The 22,500-nt window shown below is 35.3% G+C and overlaps 1 protein-coding gene across 4 annotated transcripts in view; it reads right to left on the bottom strand.

The window, feature by feature from the left end:
• The window catches only part of LOC115211776, a 130,422-nt gene that overhangs the window by 79,488 nt on the left and 28,434 nt on the right, over positions 1–22,500 (bottom strand). For all 4 annotated transcript variants that reach the window (XR_004999063.1, XM_029780452.2, XM_029780451.2 and 1 more), the window contains exons 2-3: positions 16,111–16,377; positions 13,066–13,236 (exon numbers count right to left, since the gene is read on the bottom strand). Coding sequence is in view for 3 of the 4 variants with exons in the window: in XM_029780452.2 (XP_029636312.1) it covers positions 13,066–13,236; positions 16,111–16,377 (438 nt within the window). In the remaining variant the exon portion in view is untranslated. The remainder of the gene's footprint in view (positions 1–13,065; positions 13,237–16,110; positions 16,378–22,500) is intronic.

Raw genomic sequence — 22,500 nt, 5'->3', positions numbered from 1 at the left:
CTGCGATTTGTTTCGTTAGTTTATTTGTTTCTGTAAGTAATGCAATAAATTTGTGTTCAATAAAAAATTACTTAATAAACATTTATATACTATAAAAGTTATTAAATGCAAAAAGGGCGTTGGTTCTATCACACCCTGTATATATGTAAGATTAACTTATTTTATTTTACTTCATTGTATCCATTTGTATTACAAAATAGATAGTGGTGTTCATACACCTGTCTTCGTCTTTTGTTTTACTGTAAATTTCAACTATATATATATATATATTATATATATATATATATATATTATATATATATATATATATATATATAATATATATATATATATATATATATATATCTTTATATATATATGTATGTATGTATGTTTATGTGTGTGTGTGTGCGTGTATATATATATATATATATATATATATATATATATGTATTCTTTTATTCTTTCTCCCACTCTTTCTTCTGTCGGCCTGCTCGCTTAGCCAGCGGGGTGGCGTCATTCGAAGGCTAAAACAATGCGAACGCATTGTGACCAGCGATGTGTAACTACATCTGATGGTCTGGTCGGTCACGTGATATATATATATATATATATATATATATATATATATATATATATATATATATATATATAACAGGTGTATATAGTTAATAAAAGAAAATGGAGAAGAAAATATAGTGGATATTTGATTGAATTTATTTGTTTCACGATGAAAAAGTAATACATATATATAAGATTCAGGATATAAAGGGAGCTGATCAACAAAAGAAATGACCCAAAAAATCCTGCATGTTTCAATCCGGTTTTAGGTTTGAATTATCAGCATTCAAGCTATTTTAGATGTAAAATAAACATATTTATTCAGATATCCTCAAGGATAGATGTGCACCTTCTGTGCTGAGGACCGTGTAAACAATAATTTGTTAGGACGCCGAGTTCATGTAAGGAGATATTATATATTGAAATTTTACTAAAATACTATAATGCATTTGGAAAATATACATATAAGGGATTAATGAACATTAAGGAGTCATTTAATTATAATGAGTGATGTTATGGGCTGTTAAGAGTATTAAAGACAGAGTGAGAGATGAAAAAAACATAATGAAAAAACATAAATGATTTTGGGAAATACTATAATAACTATTAATTATTTATCATTTCTATATACTAACATATACGTTCCAATATTCAGAGAAAAGTTATTGTTTAATTATTTATCATTTCTAGTTACTAACATATACATTCCAATGTTCAAGGAAAAGTTATTATTTACATACTACGGAGATGAATATAAATGTTTATACGAAAAAAATAATAAATAAGTGTATAGAGAGAAAAGTAGATTTTATGAGGGAAAAATAACATAAAGAGACGAAATGGGAGAAAAGTGAGATAAAAACACAATTTTTTTTGTGGGGTATTAGATACAAAAAAAATAAAATAAAAGAGAAGAGAAAAAATTTGTTTATATGGATCTTTTCAGTTTCAACGGCAATTTTTAAAAATAATTTCCACGTAACAAAACACTTTTAAACTTCGTATACTGGTAGAATGTGTTTATAAAACATCTTTTTCTCTTGGCTTTATTGAGAAAATTCTATGGTTTGTAAGATATTTGTTGTTTTTTTCTTCAATTTCTGCAATTTCAACCAATCAATGACGTCTATTGAGGTGAAAAACATTCTGTGCCGTATGAATATGTCCCTCGTTTAAGAAACAGATTGGGTTTATTTACATTTCTGAAGAAAAAAAGATACCCTTCCCCCCACCCCTAACCCTAACCCCAACTCTAACCCTAACTAACCCTAATCCTAAAACAGATTGAAATGCAATAGATCGATACTAGGGTCATAATTATGGGTGACACTTTCATATGACACCGCTAGAAAAAACTGCCGTTCAAACCGAAAAGATCCGTTTATATTATACTACGATGTTGTTTTTAGAATGTTATTTGGAGAAATGTTATAATAATTGTTATTTGGGATTTCGATTAGTAAGATATATTTTTCGTTGTTCTAAGAAAAAGTATTCATTAATTCCTGCGACCTGTACACTATATGACTGCGCATATGACACTCTTCTGTCACTTTTTGCAAGATTAATTCAGTGTCTTGTGTCAATTTTGTTAATATTCTCGCACGACAAATATCAAACGTTTAAACAACTCTCTTAACTTGAATTTTTCGCATGCTTTGTTTACAATGCCTACTTATGTAACAAAGTCATCATTTTCATTTAAAAAAAAATTACGGCATGAGTACCGTTACTGTCAAACTAGAGAGGGTATCTTTTCAAGTCGGCGTAAAAGCGAGCCAGAGAGAGCGCGATTGGATCGGGGAAGTTTTTTGAAGTTGGCGTTCCGTGTATGTGTGTGTCTGTGTCTGTGTGTCTGTGTGAATGCTACAATTTTGTTCCAGCTGCTAACTTTTTCTTTCTCTCGGTTTCTTTTTTTTAATGTTTGTTGGCGATTTTATGATCAGATTCATAGATACGTTTTTATTGTTTTTCGTTTATATTATTTGTTTTGAAATGTATTAGATAAGTACAGGCCCGTAATTCAATTCTTGTTAGTATGAATCAGGAAACCCTTGGATGCAGAGACGTTTGGAACTTAAAATCTTTCATTTTATTTTCGTTTTGCACACACGCCTGTACACACAAACACAGACTCACAAGCACACACACACAGACACAAGCACACATACACAGACACACAAACACACTCTCTCTCTCACACACACACAAACACACTCTCTCTCTCTCACACACACACACGCACGCACGCACATCAATTCTTCCGATTCACACCAACTTCAAAAGAACTTCCCTCATACAATGACGCTCTCTCTGTCTCTTTCGCTTTCACGCCGACTTCAAACGATCCCATTTCGCCTCAACACCATATGTAAAAAAAATTTTTTTAATTACGGAAATCGGCGATTATCTTCACAAATGTAAATAAACACACGTGGTTTGTAAGTAGCAGTCGCGTGTTCTTGTAACGAAAGATCGCCTTTTAATTATTTCTTCAAAACAAATTTCTGGCGGCTTTTTTGGTAGAATAAAGTTGCAGTATTTCTCGTGCTCTGACGGAGCTAGTTTACACAAAAGAAGTCCTATCTTCTTTTCGTTTGTCCAGCCTTTGCACTCCTTTTTAAATATTTCTTCATACATTCTATAGTATGAAGAAAATGTAACCTCATCGTCGGGATTATACGGGAATTCTTCAACGGAGTTGGACGAATACGACGCGGCTGCGTTCTTGGATTGTAGCAATAACTCTATCAACTGCTGGTTTAGCTGTTGTTGTTGCTGTTCACAGTATTCTTGCTGCTGTTGTAACAGTTTCTGTTGCAACTGTTGTTGTTGCTTCACAGCGGAAGCTAGTAGTTCTTCCATTTCGACATTCCTACGAGCATTCGTAACCTCGTTACCACTGTTATAACGACACCGTTATACAGTGTGGGGTATCCTTGTTGCCACTGATATGACGTACGACATATCAATAGGTATCATTAATATGGAAAAGTTTAATTGATAGAATATTGAATATGCTGCTGAGAACTAATATACAATTTATAATGTCAATGTTGGTGTACATATTGATATGGAAGAAAAAGTATTGCAATTGACCAAGAAGGGGATATTGTATATTATTGCCTAGAGTTAAGAATAAATTGATAATAGAGTTTGGGATTAAGTTTTGGAGTTTAAATAAAACTTGAGTATAGGTGAGTTAATTAAATTAATGGAAATAAAAATTTTATATATGGAGCATAAGTATGGTGAGATTAGCAAGGAGGGGATATTACATTATTGTACTATGATAAGAGAAGTTTGGGATTAATATAAAGTTCATAATTAGAAAATTTAATATTAATATTAAGGGTTAATTGAGGATTAAGGGGATAAAAAATAATGGTTATAATTATGCGTTCAATAAGAAAGAATGTTATTGAATAATATGCAGATAAATACTAATTATTCTACTTGAACAGCAAGATTTTCATTAAAGATGTGATTAGGATGGAATATATGTATCATCGGAGTAAGTTATGTTTATATATAAATATATTCAAGGCATTGTATGTTATTATTATAGTATAGTGAAATAATATGTATTGGAAAAGAATTATACGATTATATAAATTTGGAAAAAGTATATTTATGTGCATGAAAACATTGGTAAATTTTTTCAGATTTATCATTTAAGAGATTGTGCTTAGAGAATAGTATGTGATAGGTTTCATCTAGGCAGAGCGAGCAAGTCTTGGCTGGTGGTCTATAGGGTAGAGCATTATTTAGAACTTAATCTCTTATATGAATATTTTCCAAATACATTATAGTAAACTCGCTTTTTGAGTTTAGAAAGGCACGAAGAATGATTGATTGATTGATTGATTGATTGATTCTAGTTTCAGCTCATGAGCTGTGGCCATGCTGGGGCACCGCCATTTGGTGTTGCTACTTGGTTTTACTTCACGAAAGCTTTTTAGCAACTGCCATTTGGTGCATGAGAGAGTTCGATGCAGCTGCCCTCATCTGCACCTCCTGCCGTGAAGTTGGTTCATCTGGGACACCTGACAGGAAGAGATCCAGTTCCATTTTAAAGACATCTGCATCCACCCCATGCAGGTCTCTCAGGTTCTTCGGGAGGATATTGAAGAGCTGTGGGCCACGGAAGCCCAGGCTATCACAGTATCTTGTCCTACATCTTGATGGCAAATTTGGAGTCCTAGGCACCACGCAGTGGCGCCCAGTTCTGGCATTTGTGTAACTCTCGATGCCAAAGTTTGGGACACGTCCCTCCAGGATCTTCCAGATGTATATTATGGCATATCTTTCCCGCCTACGCTCCAAGGAATATAGTTTTAATCTCTTGAGTCTTTCTGCATAGAGGCTATCTTCTTCGTGTAGCTACGCTGGATCGCCTCGAGCTCTATGATCAACTTGACACTGGATGGTGACCATAACTGAGAGCAATAGTCAAAGTGGCTTAGGATAAGTGTCCTCCAGAGGACCATCATGGTTTCTTGTTCTCTTGTTCTAAAGGTTCTGAGAATCCAGCCAGCCAGCCGTCTACATTTTATTGCCAGTTTAGCAACATGTACATGAAAGGTCGCATCATCACTCATGTGAATACCCAGGTCACGCACTGATTGTGCCTCTGGGATTGCAATCCCTCCGGGTCCAGTGTATTCATTGGGTGTTGCATTCAGTTTTGCATGCTGATAGTATAAAGCTTGAAACTTTTCAGCATTGAACTGCATGCTATTCTTTTCAGCCCACTTGTATATTTCGTCCAGCTCACATTGCAGGTGCTTAGTGTCTTCAGGGTTCTGTATTGCCTGTGAAACTTTTGTATCATCTGCATAACTTGTGATCGTGGCTCTCTGCGTGGCTGAGGGCATGTCTGAGAGGGCCATTATGAACAGTAGTGGTCCCAAAACAGTGCCCTGCGGAACACCGCTCACTATTTGTGTGTTAATTGTGTGTTAATTGGCTGCTACCACCTGACTTCTATTCTTCAGAAAGTCATGAAGCCATTCTCCCAATTTTCCAACTATGCCAAGATCACGCAGTTTGTGACATATCATTCCATGATCGACTTTATCAAAGGCCTTTGCAAAGTCGAGATATATCACTTCCACATTTGAGTGGTTGAGCAGCCGTTTCAGCACCCAGTCATAGTGTTGTAGGAGCTGAGTTAAACAGCTTCTCCCTGGTCGGAAACCATGTTGGGTGTCAGGCAGCAAGTCATTTTCTTCAAGGAAGGTGATCAGTTTCCTTCTGACTATTCGTTCCATGACCTTGCTGATGTGTGAGGTGAGAGAGATAGGTCTGTAGTTCTTGGCCTCTGCTCTGCTACCACCTTTATGAATAGGGCATATTTTACCTTCCTTCAGTTTTTTTGGAAGTTTGCCAGCTGCAAGGAAGCTCTGAAAGAGGATCTGCAGTGGTCTTGCTAGGACTCTCTTACATACTTTTAGGAGGATTGCCGGGAATCCATCGGGGCCAATAGCTGATTCTGTTTTCATTTCATCTATGGCCTTTATTACATCGTCTTCCTTTATATCGATGTAATTTATCGTCGCCGCCTCTGATTTTATATCTGCAGTGGTAAAGAAGTCAGTTAGATTGGTGATTTGGAAATGCCCGAAGGGTGGAGTGAAAACACTCTTGAATTGCTCATTCAGTATTTCACTTACCCTCATTAGTTTTCCTGTGAGTGTGCCATCCTTTTCAAGGAGTGGCCCTATCCTACAGTGCACCGTAGCTGTTTCTTTGGCATACCTGTAGAAAGCTCTGGGGTTAGATTTTATGTTGTCTATAGCCCAGGCTTCTTTGTCTGCTCTTTCCTTTTCATGGGAGAGTTGCAGACATTTTTCAATTTCCAACAATTTTATTTTCAGGCGGGACTTTTCACTGCTTTCAATCTGTTTGTTTAGGCGATTTGAAATTTTTGTACGCCGTCTCATTAAGATTTTCCTCTCTCTGGGGATTTTGTTCTTGTGTACAGTGGCCTTTCTCTCTGGGACACATTTGTGTCTTGCGTTACAGACATGAATTGCGTTACAGACATGGCTTGCGTTACAGACATGAATTGTTGAAGTTTCACGTCGATGTCTGGCGAGGAGAGACATTTAGGCCAGTTTTGTTTGAGGATCTCTTTCTCAATTTGTTTCCAGTTTGCCTTATGGTAGTTCAAGCTGGAAAGATTCTGAGGGTTTCTTGTAGGCTGCATGTCCGTGCTCTCTTTTGGCCCGTACATGGTCAGCTCTACCATGTTGTGATCCGAGAGTAGTGTCGGTGTCACTTTCACATTATGGATGAGATCCATATTATTTGTGAAGCAGAGATCCAGTGTGTTACCTGCCCTGGTTGGTTGGAGTATTACTTGCTCCATGTACAGGGTGTTGATGAGGTTCAGGAGGGACCTCGCCTGTCCTCGTTCACATCTTGTCATTCCTGGGAGAGAAAGGCTCTCGGGCCATCTGACATTGGGTAGATTGAAGTCTCCCATAAGAAGTACACTTATGTGTTGTTCTAATGTGATTAGAACTTCTTCTATTTTTATAAGGCAGTCTTCAAACTTGCCCACATGGCTTGGGGCATCTGGAGGGCGATATGTAGCACACACAACTACATCAAGTTGCCTTATATGTACAATTAGTGTGTCACACACCGAGTTTGAGTATGACAAGAGGACCTGGGGTGTGAGGTCCTCACGGATGTACATAGCAACTCCTCCATGACTCCTTTCTTTTCTGTCGGTCCGTAGTACAACATACTGTGGTATGTGTAACTCCGCATCTGCTATGTCCGGTTTCAGACATGTGGACATTTTTTTAGAATCATTCTCCTTTCGGCCAAGCAAAGCTTGGCACGTCTACTTCCGTTCAGGTATGACTCGGGTTGTTCGAGCAGTTTCCAGATGATTTGGTACGGCTCTTTTTCCATTTTTAATCGCCATGTGAAATCCTCTTTCTTTTCTTTCCTTTCCTGAGTGTCCATAACACTGTACTTATTCCACGTCCTCGCGTTGTTTTTTTCTTGCTTGTTCATGTTTAGATTGACTATATATATATATATATATATATATATATATATATATATATATATATAGCTGGCCAATGTAACGTTGCAACTATCTTGGATTCTTAAAGAGGACCTTTTGTTATTTAGCCTTCGATGCTCCAACATATTTCTGTGTGTGTGTGTTTGTTTGCATGTGTGCGTGTCTGCGTGTGTGTCTCCATTGCTGCCTGTTGCAAAGCACTACTTCTGCTTTACAGACCACGGCCTCGGGATTTCATCGACCATGACGTCATCGTCGTATAAAATGTTTACGGTAGTTGATTTATGGAAAATATTATAATGTTAAATTTTTGAAATGCAAATATGTGAAGGACAATGAAGCGTAATTTGTAGCTGAAATAGTACTGAATCTTTTGATACCCCATACGTCAACATTGGTAACTTGGTTTTGGAATGCATAAGGAATATATATATATATATTATATATATATATATATATATATAGGTAATAAATTAAATACAGACATACAAGAACATGAAACACCACAGAGACGACACAAGAACCACAGGACGGACATTCGATCCCTATCATCAGTCAAGAACCAGATCATCTTAGCAAGGACAGACTTCTTACGAAGATGAAATTTTTTTTCGCCCAGGACACTGCATGGACCTTAAGTAAGGCATGTGTAAAATTTGAAATTCGGTTGAAAATTGTAGGGGTAGAAGTGGTTCACACAACACACAGACAGACAACTTACCCTTCAATATATGATATATGTATGTATGTATGTATGTATGTGTGTATGTATGTATGTATGTATGCCTGTATATATGTGAGATAATAGTTTCACTTTAATAGTTTCAGTATTAATAGTGGAGTTATTAAACTGAAAGTATCTCACATTACAATAGAGAGATGCTATTGTTTCACTTTTGACACGTAATACTGAAATAGTGTAAGAGATAAGAGATTGCGCTGGGTTCGCATTAGGCAAGAAGCTGAAACTTTTTTGGTCCGTGACACTACATGGATCCTAAGCAAAGCATGTGTAAAATTTGAATGAAATATATATATATATATATTCTTTATTTGTGAATGAAGGCTACCATTGGTTTCATGTTAAGAAGAGTAGGACAAAACCTAGTGTCTTAACAATTTTTCAAGCCGATCACATGGAGAAAAGTGTTCGCTTCCATTTTGGAAATCGAGTCTGTTTTCCAAAATATATAAATACCATCAATTTAAAATTTTATCCACAGATGATATTAGCACTCGTGACAACTTATTTCAAATCTTAGCGTTTGAATGTTTTGTTTATAAATATTTCTGCAACATATGCTGCGTTTTTGGCGCAAACAAAACCAGTACACTAACGGAGTTAAACGTGACGGCTTCGAATTTTTACTCGGTAGTCCACACTGAAGAGGCTCAAGGATTAAATTTTCCAAAAGCCGAAACCCAGTATGTGGATGTCCTAAACGGCATAATCTTTTATAGTTGGGCTTTTGAATGTATTAATTCTTTCCGTTTCCTCGCCTACTGTTATTTCTCTGCTATCTTGGTGCTGTACGGTGGTTTAATTAAGACTTTAGCTCTTATTTCTAGCAGGTGTATGCTTTTATGCATCCTTATGGTTTGTGGAAATTTATAATTTATAGCTATATAATGCTATTTGCCTGCGAACAACCAATGTTACTACTGTTGATAGCATCAATTTTCAATTTTATCCACATATGATATTAGCAGTAGTGACAACTTATTTCAAATCATAGTGTTTGAATGTTTTGTTTATATATATACACGTCTACATAATATATATATATATATTATATATATATATATACACGTCCACATAATATATATATATATATATATATATATATATATATATACACACACTACATAACATATATATATATATATATATATACATACATACACAAACACACGCACAACACACACATACAAACACACACACACACACACACGCACACACACATATAAATAAGAAATAGTGATACAGCGAGGCATCAATGTTTGATGGAAATAGCAGTCGCTATGTAAAGCTTCGTTGAAATGTATACTGGCAAAGAGGTATGCGGGCAGCGAACTTTAAAAAATTTTCGTCTTATCTCTAGGAATAACATCGGAAAATGGACTACCTAAAATGGATAATTTAGGACCCGAGTTTCGGACTTTCCAAAATACGTTTGTTACCATAAATTTGATTAGTTCCCACCAGCTAGCTTCCCCTGAGGCGAAAATTTAAAATATCGTTACATCTTGCCAGTATATTCGGCTGAACGTCTAGCCGTTTACAGAACTGAGATTAGTGAAAATGTTTTCTATAAAATTTTAAAATATCATTGCAATACAATACAATAGTATCACTTTACGGCAGACATTGTCAAAATGCCTTGCAGAGCTTGCAATAAATTTATTTCGTTGCAATGAATTTATTGCATTTTATTATTTTTTTTGCAATAAATTAATTACATTTTTCTTTCGTCGCAATAAATAATTGCAATTAATTGAAATAAATTGCAATGCTCTCCAGAAAATCCCCTTATAAAATTTTTACGCATCCAAAAATGTCATTTTTTACAAAAATAACAGTACATTTCTAATGAAAGCTCTACTTTCTCAATTTTGATTGATCTATTTCTTTGCTGTCCAAAAGATTTTTGGATCACCCACAATTTTCTAAAAATTCTTATACCGACTGCCAGAATAACAAAATCAACCACCAATGTGTGATATGACCTAGGATGGAAAACATGCCTACAATGCTCCCCTTAGGGCCTATACCATCCCAATCAAGACAGAAAAAAAAACGTAGGAATGGAAAAAGGACGGTTTCATACTATTAGTAATTAAAATGAGTGTGTATTTAACAATTTACATGAGGGAATTGGATAAAACGATACGCGAAACAAGTTCGTTATCCTAAAGATGGTCATTTACTCTTAAAAACAGTTGCATCTCCAGATATACGGGTGATAATTGATGTCTTGTATCATCGAAGGCATTCGCTGCTACACTGAAGAACCTTTCAACCAAGTTAGTCGTTGGAAAAATGAATGCTGTATTAATATAACGTGGTTGGCTAGTACCCATCTCGCTTCGACACTTTTTGAGGACATTGCAAGCGAAGTTGTCCGATTCATCGTCCAAAACCGTTTCGCAGCCAGCTCAGTGGCTTTTTGATTTTGTGTTTTTACCAAAGACTTCTCGAACAAAGGGAATTGGATTGCAATTAATTGCAATCTTCGCAAAAAATTATTGCAATAATCGTAGCTTCGCAATAAATTATTGCAATTGAAAAGAGCTTAGCAGTAAATTAATTTATTGCAATTATTGCAATTAATTTTTGACCAACTAACTTTTGACAACCCCTGCTTTACGGTGCTTTATTTGGTTGGAAAGTGATCCTATTGTATTGTATTGCAATCATATCTAAAATTTATATATATATATGTATATATATTTATAAAAAGTGTAGGTGGTATTCGAGTGGGTATATATTTATAAAAAAGAAGTTTGAAAACGTCACTATATGAGATAAATTTAAATTTTCTTAGAGATTTTACATGTTTCGGTTCTTCTTGAAAAAACCAACCTTATCAAAAATATTTTTAAAAGTTAAGTGTTAGTAAAAAGTTCATAATTATTTCTTACTAATCTCAACAGAGTCCAGGTGGAGATGTTTTGTGTGGGGGGAGCATAATGGCTGTCTTGTACGCTGACTAGAATCGTTGGCTGTAATCGTGAAAGTGATCATTGGCCGTAGTAGCAGTAGTAGCAGAGACCGCTGGTCGTAGTAGTAGTAGAGACCGTGGTGGTGGTGGCGGTTGGAGTTGTATAGCAGCAGTTCATTGGCTGTAGTAGTAGTAGCAGCAGCATTGGAAGTGACCGTTGGCTGTAATAGCAGCAGTAGCAGAGACCGTTGTTTGCAGTAGTAGAAGTGATCGTGGTGGTAGTGGTAGTGGTGGTTGGAGTTGTAGAATTCCTTTTTTCTTTTTGGATAACCAATATATGGTTTTAATGTTCCTGGCCCAGGGTGTTTAAACTTGGTCCGAATTTTCTAATGAAATGGAGTTCTTTGTTATGACGTTGAGTGTAAGTTACGTTGTTATTGAATTGGTAAAATGGGAAAGTTGTGAATTTTGGATTTTTATTTGATGCACATCTGTCTATGTGACCGCTGACAGGTATTTTCCTGTATTCAGGATTCCTAATTTGGGATTTATGTACTGCCATCCTTTTTCGTAGGCAGTTTTTTGTATGGCCAATATATTGCCTATTGCACCCTGCGCCTGTTATCATGTAAATAAAGTTTTCCGATGCACAGGTGAAGTTTGTTCTGATGGTAAAATGATGGCCTTGTTCTAATGTGTATTCTGAACCTTCTACTAAGATGACACAGATCCCGCATTTGAGCTTTCCACATTTTTTAACTGTTGATTTTGAGGTTGCTATTGGGTGCAGTAGCCTGGGTTAAAATCTTCTTTAAGGATTTTGGTTGCCGTTTACTTTTTATGATGGTGTACGTTTGGAGGATTCGGTTCATCTTTGGGTCTCCCTTGAGTAGGGCTGTGATTTGGAGTATGGTGTTGAAGGCCTCATTGTTAAGTGGGTTGTGTGTAGAGATGTAGGGTAGGGTTTTTAATTTTTCTTCCTTTTTTGGTTTTGGTTGTCTCAGGTCTTCTATATTTAATTTAAGTGCTTGTTGGATCGTATTGTTTATTACCAACTCAATAACAACGTAACTTTCACTCAACGTCATAACAAAGAACTCCATTTCATTAGAAAATTCGGACCAAGTTTAAGCATCCTGGGCCAGGAACATTAAAACCATATATTGGTTATCCAAAAAGAAAAAAGGAATTCTAAAACACCAACCACCACTACCACTAGCACTACGATCACTACTACTACTGCAAACAACGGTTTCTGTACTGCTTCTATTACAGTCAACGGTCACTTCCAATGCTGCTGCTACTACTACTACAGCCAATGAACTGCTGCTACAACTCCAACCACTACCAACACCACGGTCTCTGCTACTACTGCTATTACGGCCAACGATCACTTCCACGATTACAGCCAACGATTCTACTCAGCGTACAAGACAGCCATTATGCTCCCCCCCACACAAAACATCTCCACCTGGACTCTGTTGAGATTAGTAAGAAACAATTATGAACTTTTTACTTACACTTAACTTTTAAAAATATTTTTGATAAGGTTCGTTTTTTCAAGAAGAGCCGAAACATTTAAAATCTCTAAGAAAATTAAAATAAATCTTATATAGTGACGTTTTCAAACTTCTTTTTTATGGATATATATATATATATATGTATATATATATAGTATGTGTGTGAGTGTGTGTGCGTGTGTGTGTGTCTGTGTGTGTGAGAGAGAGAGAGAGAGGAGAGAGAGAGAGAGAGAGAGAGAAAGAGAGAGAGATTCACTTGTGTATCCCTTCATATTACAATCTTAAAATATGTACTTACCAGATTCTGGGAAATTTTCATTCTTTGGGTTGAGAACATTGTTACTAACGGATTCATGTCTAGGTGTAGATATAGGAATACTCTTAGAAGCAGTCGCCGTTTGCTTCGTAGTTGTGGGAAAATTTTGTTTCTTTGATGCCATTGTTGCGTTTTTTGCCACCCCTTCATTCACTGCAAAATCATTTGTATCAAAATTAGTTTCTTTTTTAAATACGGAAGAGGAGAAAGCTCCAAATCTTTGAATTTTAAGAAGGTAATCTAACATTCATATCCTTTCTGACGAAAATTAAAAGGCTTCATTTGAAAATTGTGGAGGTGTGTGAAATTGAACTGATTTGCTTACAACTTTTTCTGTGGACTTACCAAATTATTTCCCTAATGTCATTACATGTCATAGTACTTTTTACACTTTTTACATAGAATTTTTACACTGACACTGAAGGCTATATCAATTAAACTCTCATTAATATATTTTCTGCGCTTCGTTTATCAAACTTGAAAGCATGGAAATCAACTCCGACGAAATCGAAACTAAATATGTAAACAGGTGTGAGTAAATTCAGCAAATCGGACTATCGAATATTTAAGTACTCAACACACAAGAGATTAATATTAGAAACACTAAACTGTAGGTTCAGCAAATTTCGTTTAAGACACGGGGAATGGTTTATAAGGACGGTTCTACCATACTCTGAGGTACAAATAAAACACTTAATGGATAATTATTTTTATTGTAATCACCTTGAAATTATTGAATATTTACTTGATCAATATCTGTTTTAATTCATTGCCCCTTTGTCTGAAGCATGTCGGGCAACAACTTTGAGGGGACATCGTTAGTTAAATCTTTGTACATATGTACAGGAATGCAACATTCTGCTCATTTTAGGATTAATAAATAGTTTTTTTTCCGAAATTCCAATCAGTATTTAGGTATTCCACGCAAAAGTCATGCCTTCATTGAAAAGTTTAATTCTTTTGACTAAACCACCTGAGATCACTCGTTGTTCTATGCTATTTTAAAGTGCTTTCAAGTGATCATATTTAGATTGAAACCTTCCATCATAATATTTTTTACATAACTTTAGTTAACAATGTATCCTCTTAGATATCCTTCGATCTAATAAAAGTCACAGTTAATTTTCGCTCAAGGCACATGCTATCGTCAATAGAAAAAGAAAAAAAAGGAAAAAAAAAAACACGTCGTATAATATTGTTATTAATAAAGACTATATCTGAAAACAAGTGTTTCGACACAAGTTTTAATTTTTATCATAGGTATATTCAATGATGGCAAAACTGTGTAAACAGTAGCAATATACGTAGATTTTCTGTTAGAAGAGTGTAATAAGTAGGTTGAATAAGGTGTAAATTATCTTAATAAGATGTGGTGGATTTATCAGCATTAAATGCATGTCGCCCGCGCCGATATACATACAGGTATACACATGCATAGTATAGTCAAGAAACAATTATAACAGTTTTCGTCTTTATATCATTCACGAGGCTTCATTTGAATTGAGGTTTTGAATGACAAAGGTTCATGACCGAAACGTTATTCCTCTTTCTTATAAGAAACCAGTCCCTTGGTTTCTTTAAATCTTACTGTTTATGGTTGAAAGCACTTATTCACGGCTCTACGCAATAGAATATAACTTGGAACCACGTGATTGAGGTGCGAATTTCTCAAACGTACAACAATGCCAATGCTGCGTATAAGGGGTTGAAAATGTTTTATATTGATAAAAAATTCTACTTATTAGCAGTACCCAATTCTAATCATACTATAGGCATATCCTACGGTAATCTGTTCTAATCCAAAAACGAAAGCATCTCTCAATTATTATTTAATGCTGATATAGTTGAAATCGACCACACTGCTCAAAAAAACAAAACAAAACAGGGAGGGGGACGGACGACAGCAGACACAGTAACAACAGCTGTCACCATCTGTAAATACCTTGGTAGCAACTACAGCTGTATTCAGAGTACAACCAATCACAACTCCGATAATTGATAGAAGGAAGTAGTAAACACCTATGCTGGGAGCCTGCTAGACGCTACGACTAGAAATATTAATCTATTGCGGCGATAGAAAAAGAAAGGACAGGAAACCACTTAAGCAACAAATGAAGGAAAAAAAAGAGTGAATCCTTACGAAAGACGTACAAGATACTGAAAATTCCTCACATAGAAGCGCCCACTCCCATGGAGTACCTGAACCATGCCTTGCTGAGAAAGACAATCTAAACCCAATTCGATTAAAGTCTAACAGACAGCTAAATAACTACTGCTCTGATTAAAGAGTCAATGAGACACGAATTCTAGGAGCTCCAAGGTAACAGATGGATAATAAAGAATTAGTTGGCAATCTTTTAACAGCTGAAGGATTATCTTTTAGAGGATAGAAAACTGCCCTTTCAGTTTCGGCTGGAACCGAAATTGCTCAGGAGTAATTTTTGAGAACTCAGTTTGAGAAATTCATCAGAGCGGAAGGTGGTCAAACATATAGAGTTCCCTGATTCTACTTACGAGGCAGTTTCTTACTCTATGTTTGAGGGTTATCTTTATTTGTTTTCATTCGTATTTGTTTTTGTAAAAAAAATCTGCCTTAATGTATTGTATTACTCTTCCCTCCGTACCGTAGTAATCAAACAAAGTCATGATGAATGGCAATTCCACGCGCGTGTGCACACATACACACTCCTCCTCTCTCTTTCTCACTGCATGCACTTTCTATTTTATTTAAGGGTCGAAGAGTTGAATTTGTTTGTTACTTCGGCGATTGTCATTCCCGTTAGGGATGGTGTGAATTTTGACTTAGCTACGGAAGGTGATTATTTTTGGTCACATGAAAAACATATCGACGTATTTACAGCCTTATGGGATTCGTACTGTCAGATCTTATGGCAAACAGCGCAACAATTCTAGCAACGAATATAAAATAAAAATTTTTTTCAGCTATATGTTTAACAATTTTGCCAATCAGTCATTACAAATTCTCTTGAATTTGAATAATGGAAAAAATTGAACTTTAATACTTACAAGTTGGACAATTATAAACGAATCTCAGACGAGGTTTCTTTATTTGACCATCTTCTCCACAGCATGCTGAAACTGAACTTACTACAAAGTTAATGTCACATTCTTTTACATTTTCACACCTTGTACGTATTTCAGGTTTTGTTTGCATCCATAGACGTTTGTTAGCAGGGGATGGACATGTAACCATCTCGATTTTTATGCTTTTTCCTCTGTCACATTTTGGATTATTACCTCGGCACATGTTAGTTACTTTGTTATGAACAACACCTGAAGTAAAAAGCAAAAGTAAAAATTAGAATAATATAAAATGCTCCTGTACAATGGGACTTTGTACATTCATTTTCTTTCAACTATAACATAAAGAAAGATACTGTCGAGTTCATGAATCCTTGAATACTATTAGTACTTTTCATATCTATCCCTAAAATTTTAACCATACTATGATTTACGCAAAACTAAATAGTGTGGGGTATTTGGTCCGATTCTGAAATTTCTATCCACTCGAGTGCTTATAGTGATCATGCGTATTGCTTAAGAAAGGGCGAGTCCAGATGTAAAAGCCTTTTCTAGTGTTTCTGCTATCTTATGTTACAAGGTTCACGGATAAACTGGTTAGATGCAAGAAAACATCACTTCCACCAGTGATATAAAAATTAACCAACATTATTTCACCTTTACTGCTCCGCTTAAAGTAATCTTTTACGTTGTAACGCAAGATGATTCAAATGACTGATTCGCATTCCTGGGTCTTTTTTCATGCATTTATTTTAAATGATCTAGTCAGTGAAAGCTTTTCCACTAAAATCTTTACATCCATTATACTGTCTGGTAAGTATGAGTCAGTGCTGAGTTGACATCTTCACACAGGTTTTAGCCGCCACTTCAGATTTTAATCAAAAAGGAAAGGATAGTTGATCTAGTTGCGTCACATTACTTAACTGATTTCATGACAAAGATACTTAAAACTTACTGGCTTCCTCCATATGAGGAAGCCAGTATAACTATAGAAAGAAGCATTGTCATCATTTTAGTACAATATAAAGTTATAAACTGTGGCAACAATGTATAATTGATGTGAGCTGAGTTCAAATTCTTATGTCAAAGAAGACATGATGCATCAGGCTAACATATACATGTTCACGTCTAAAACATTTACTTTCCGTACCTCACACCGTTGGTAATAGATGCCATGTGGGGGAATAGAAATAAATTTTAACAGCAATATCCATAGGTATTTCCTTTTGCCAATGAGCTGGTTGTTCAAATGTTGCAAGTCATCTTAGTATGCTATTGTTATTTTATTTTACTAATCCTACGAGGATTAAACAATATCTCGTTTTTATTCAGTATGTAGCAAAATGTAACTTAATATGTTTAGCTCTTTTATTTTGGAACTCTACTGTTTTCCTACTCGCTAATCTATACGATGTTACGTTATGCCATATTAAGTGGCATTATTTAAGTCGTAATATTAGTATGATCACTATTTCGAGAAGTAAAGTTTTTACAAGTTTGATTTATTCTAGATTTGCACAGATGGTGAAATTCCATGAAGTGTCCTCGTGAGTTAATGGTTTTTAATACACAAACTATCACAATCATTGGTGGCACAATTGATAAGCGTTTTGGAGATTTGCGTCTGTCCTGTGAGAAAAGTCTAATTCATATAAAACTCAAGAAAAGGGATTAACAGTCTTACAAATATATATCTCTACTGAATAGTTGTTTAGTTGCAAGGAACATCAAAGAGTACAATAATCCATTTCAACTATTTCTAAGAAAATGATCAACGTTTCAGAATAATCTTACTCGTGACTTGGGTGAACGCTTATCAGAAAGAACGATTTTATGTTTCTCGGTACACTAAATGACATTAAATAAAAAACACTTCAAAGGTTCAATTCGTTAGGTGGCAACTTCTTACCGTAAGTGTACATAAAAGTAGTTTAAAATACGTGAGGTTTGAGTTTAGTGTCGTCCAAATGATGAATAGTTACATAACATCTATATATTGGAAACAGGGAAAGGAGCTGATTTTGAGGAACAGATACTTCGCATACTTAATTTCTGGCTACTCATTTCTCTAATGGAGTTGTATGTTGATGCGATGCAAATAGATACCAAATGTATTAGGATAATTTTGATTTGTATTGTAATTATCCAAAAGAGAAAGGTTTTTCCGGCCCAGCTTTCTGTAAGTTTGAGTATTATTTGAGTATTATCATTTGTAGAAGCAGGCAGTACTCGCATATTAAGACAGAATATATATTTAGATATACATACATAAGACATATAGTGTTTCAGAGTACACAAAGTACTGAAAAAGACATCGTAGCAAGTGAAGCTCTTGCCTGGAGCGCATGCCATAATTCGAGAAAGGTCTGGAGTTCAAAGTTAGCAAGGAAATTGAAAGTGAGGTTGTTTCTGGCAACAGTGGACTCTCTTCTTTTATACGGGGCTGAAACATGGACGCTCACTTGGTGGAACATCATATGCTTTAAGTATCTTCATCATTATTCTTAGATGAGGTGGCGGCGGGAAGAAAACGTGTCTTTTCAAAGAACTCAAAATATGAGTATATGTATATTTTTATTAATATTTAGCAGAAGCAACAGAAAGTAACTCAAAGGTCAACAGTTTCACGCGATGGTACTTATCGAACTAGTTACAGATCGAAGAGTTGTAGATTTATATAGCTGGTGAAAAATTATGTTTCCCTGGATTACTCTGGATATGGAATTTTAAAAAAACAATTCCACTGTCACGAGGATAATTCATATTTTTCAAATAGTTTGCACGTTATGTCGTTCAATACAAATTTGTGCGCATTTACACATACTCGTGCAAACATGCACACGCGCACATACGCACACAGAGACACACACACACGCTCATGCACACACACAAATTCGCTTCTTTGAATTTTAAACTGTATACAGAGTGTACACTGTATAAAATGTAAAAGCATTAAAAATAAGAATGGAGAATTATGCATCCTCACAAACTTGTTTATTACAATATCATATACTGTGCATTCACTTTAGGCGCAGGGGTAGCTGTGTGGTAAGAATATTGCTTTCTAACCACATGGTTCCAGGTTCAGACCCACTGCGTTATGGGTGGATTTGGTACATGGAAACTGTAAGAAACCTGTCATATGTGTGTGCGCGCGCGCGGCCGTGAGTGTGTCTTTGCTAGGTGTTTGTCTCCATCACCGCTTGACAATCGGTGTTGGTGTGTTTACAAATTCGTAACTTAGTGGCTAGGCAAAATTTGTTTTAAAATGTATCTTAGTTCAATTCAGAGTTGCTAAAGTGTAAAAATGTTGTGTAAATTCTATGTTTGCATGAAAAAAAAAAACACGTCTAGCATTTTGTTAAGTAGCGATAGATTGTGCGCTCGAAGAATGACGAGCGCTTCCATTATACATAATTTACACTTTCCTAAGTTAGCGTTATATGGAGCGGGGTTCGGATTCAATAGACCATTTTAGTGTATACTTTCTGTTTTCTGATTTGAGCTTGTGGATATACTTAGCAAGCATGGTAGCCATTTTATATTTAGGAATATTAGAGGAATTGATATGAGTTCGATATCTACGCTTCAAATCAGTGATACTACCAATGTATATTTTAGGTTGTGAAGGCGGCGAGCTGGCAGAAACGTTAGCATGCCGGGCGAAATGCTTAGCGGTATTTTGTCTGCCGCTACGTTCTGAGTTCAAATTCCGCCGAGGTCGACTTTGCCTTTCATCCTTTCGGGGTCGATAAATTAAGTACCAGTTCACTGGGGTCGATGTAATCGACTTAATCCGTTTGTCTGTCCTTATTTTTCCCGTCTGTGTTTAGCCCCTTGTGGGTAGTAAAGAAATATATATTTTAGGTTGTGCATCTGGTGTGGATACCTGACATTTATAGATAACGTAATGTCACGCACAATATCCCGCAAGGGGACAAGAATCATTTACGCGATGATTGTATATTTTTCTTCTTTTTTGCTGTTTTGTTTTTAATTTAGATAAATTTGGAGCCGGAGTATTAGTTTGTTGGCCAATAATGTTATTTAAATTGTCAGTGTCAATTTCAGATTGGGCAATCGTATTGGAGCCAAGATTCTTGTATTTATCTGACGCATTAGATTTAGAGGTTTGTGCACTAATTTTTTTTATTCATTAATAGAGGATATTAACGATCTCAAATTAGGAGTTGTAGAAAAACAAATTTACACAGAAGATTTATTGAATATGGAATAGTATTTATGGTGTTTCGGAAAGTTTGTTCTCAGAATTTTAAAGAAAAATTTCGGTAACAATTTTACTTGAAGGGAAAAGGGAGGGGTGTACAAAATGATTTCACGTTTTCTCGATTTAGATAGCTTGTTGAGCATTCTTATATTTTTATTTGGGGTGTCATAGGAATTTAATGTAAATTTTCGATATGGCCAGTGTGGTCTTGCGCGTAATTTAAATTCTAAATTATTTGATTTATATGTATATGTATATATGTATGTATGTATATATATATATATATATATATATATATATATATAATATATATATATATATATATATATATATATATATATATATATATATATATATATATATATATATATAGTACAGTACCTATACTATATATACAGTACCTATACTATACTATATATAGTACAGTACCTTCTGCGAGTATAGTTTCTTCTGACGACTCTTTTTTCTCAATATTCAATTTCTGTACATCATACCTAACACTCTATACATACACTGTATGTATAGAGTGTTATGTATGTGTATATATATATATATATAATATATATATATATATATATATATATATATATATATACTCGTGTTATGTATGTATATATATATATATATATATATATATATATATACTCGCAGAAGGTACTATACTCACAAGTTTTGATGTCATTAATTTCTATACTAATATACCTCACACTTTAGGCCTGGAAGCAATCAAACACTGGGTAGAAAAATATAGAGAACGGATAAATGAACGCTTCAAGACTGACTTCATCACCAAGGCTACATGCCTAGTACTAGAAGAAAATACCTTTAGATTCGACAATAAAACATGTCGATAGATAAAGGGCACGGCTATGGTTACGCGGTTTGCACCCTCATATGCAAACTTAGTTATAGGATACTTGGAAGAAAAACTTAATGAGGAAGTAGAGAAAAGTTTTGATCGGGAGTACAAGAAATATATCATTAAAAAGTGGAAACGCTTTCTTGATGATTGCTTCATCTTCTGGGACAGATCGAATGAAGATCTAAATATACTTAACAATATACTGAACACACTTCACCCACCCATCAAATTCACGACAGAATCCAGTTGCAATGAACTACCATTCCTGGAACTCCACAGTCACAACAAATATATTTTGCAAAAAAATTGACACACTTATATTTAAATTTCTACTCTTGCCATCCATCACACATCAAAAGAAAGATCCCATGCAGCATGGCAAGACGCAACTGTGCTATAATGACTGACCCCCAAAATACGTGAAATCCGACTCAACGAACTCAAAGGGTTCCTCACAATGCAGAAATACCCCTTAGGATTAATTAATGAGAGAATTAAAAAGGCGATGAAACTGAACATCACCCAACCACGGACACCTAAGGAAAAAGTTCGTTAACATGCTGGAATAACCAGCATCATCCACGCCATAAAATCGAACTCACCTATACTTCTACAAAGCCCCAAAATGAAAAATCTGATTGAAAAATACACCTTACAGAATAGCAGACGCCAACAAAAAAATCTAAAAAACACCTCACAAGGGCAGAATTCAATCAGAGAATGAATCAGAATTCTTAGTAAAAGAATGTAGAGATAGGAGATGTGGAACATGCAACAATATCAACAACTTGGAAAGAAAAATTCAAGAGCGGATCCCTTAAAACGCAAAACCTCATATACTGCATTACCTGCCCAAACTGCAAAGAAAATTACATTGGCGAAACAAATAATTACCTCTGCCAACGTGCAAGAATGCACAGACATCATATCCGATAAGAGGAATTGCGTAAGATTCCATTAAGTAAACGTATGGAAACATGCTGTGGCGGAAAATTCAAATTTTTCCCTTTTACAAATGTGCACGGGACGATCCACAGTACCGAAAAGCAGCGGAACTACATTTAATAAAAAAATTCTCTCCAAAATTGAATGTTTGAAAGAAAGTGAAGACAGTACATTTTAAGTACATTTCATTAAAAAATTCCCTCCAAAAATGAATGTTTGGAAGGAAAGACAGTACATTTTGTATTTTAAATATGACTCAAAGAGGCGAAAAAGAAAGAAAGAGGGAAAAAAGAAGGAAAGGGGAAGAGAGAAAGAAAGCAAAATGACTTTCAGTGATGAC

The sequence above is a fragment of the Octopus sinensis genome, linkage group LG5 (genome assembly GCF_006345805.1).
Source record: "Octopus sinensis linkage group LG5, ASM634580v1, whole genome shotgun sequence".
In the NCBI taxonomy this organism is placed as follows: Eukaryota; Metazoa; Mollusca; class Cephalopoda; order Octopoda; family Octopodidae; genus Octopus; species Octopus sinensis.
The sequence above is the reverse complement of the archived record's forward strand: the minus strand, read 5'-3'. Positions and strand labels throughout refer to the sequence as shown.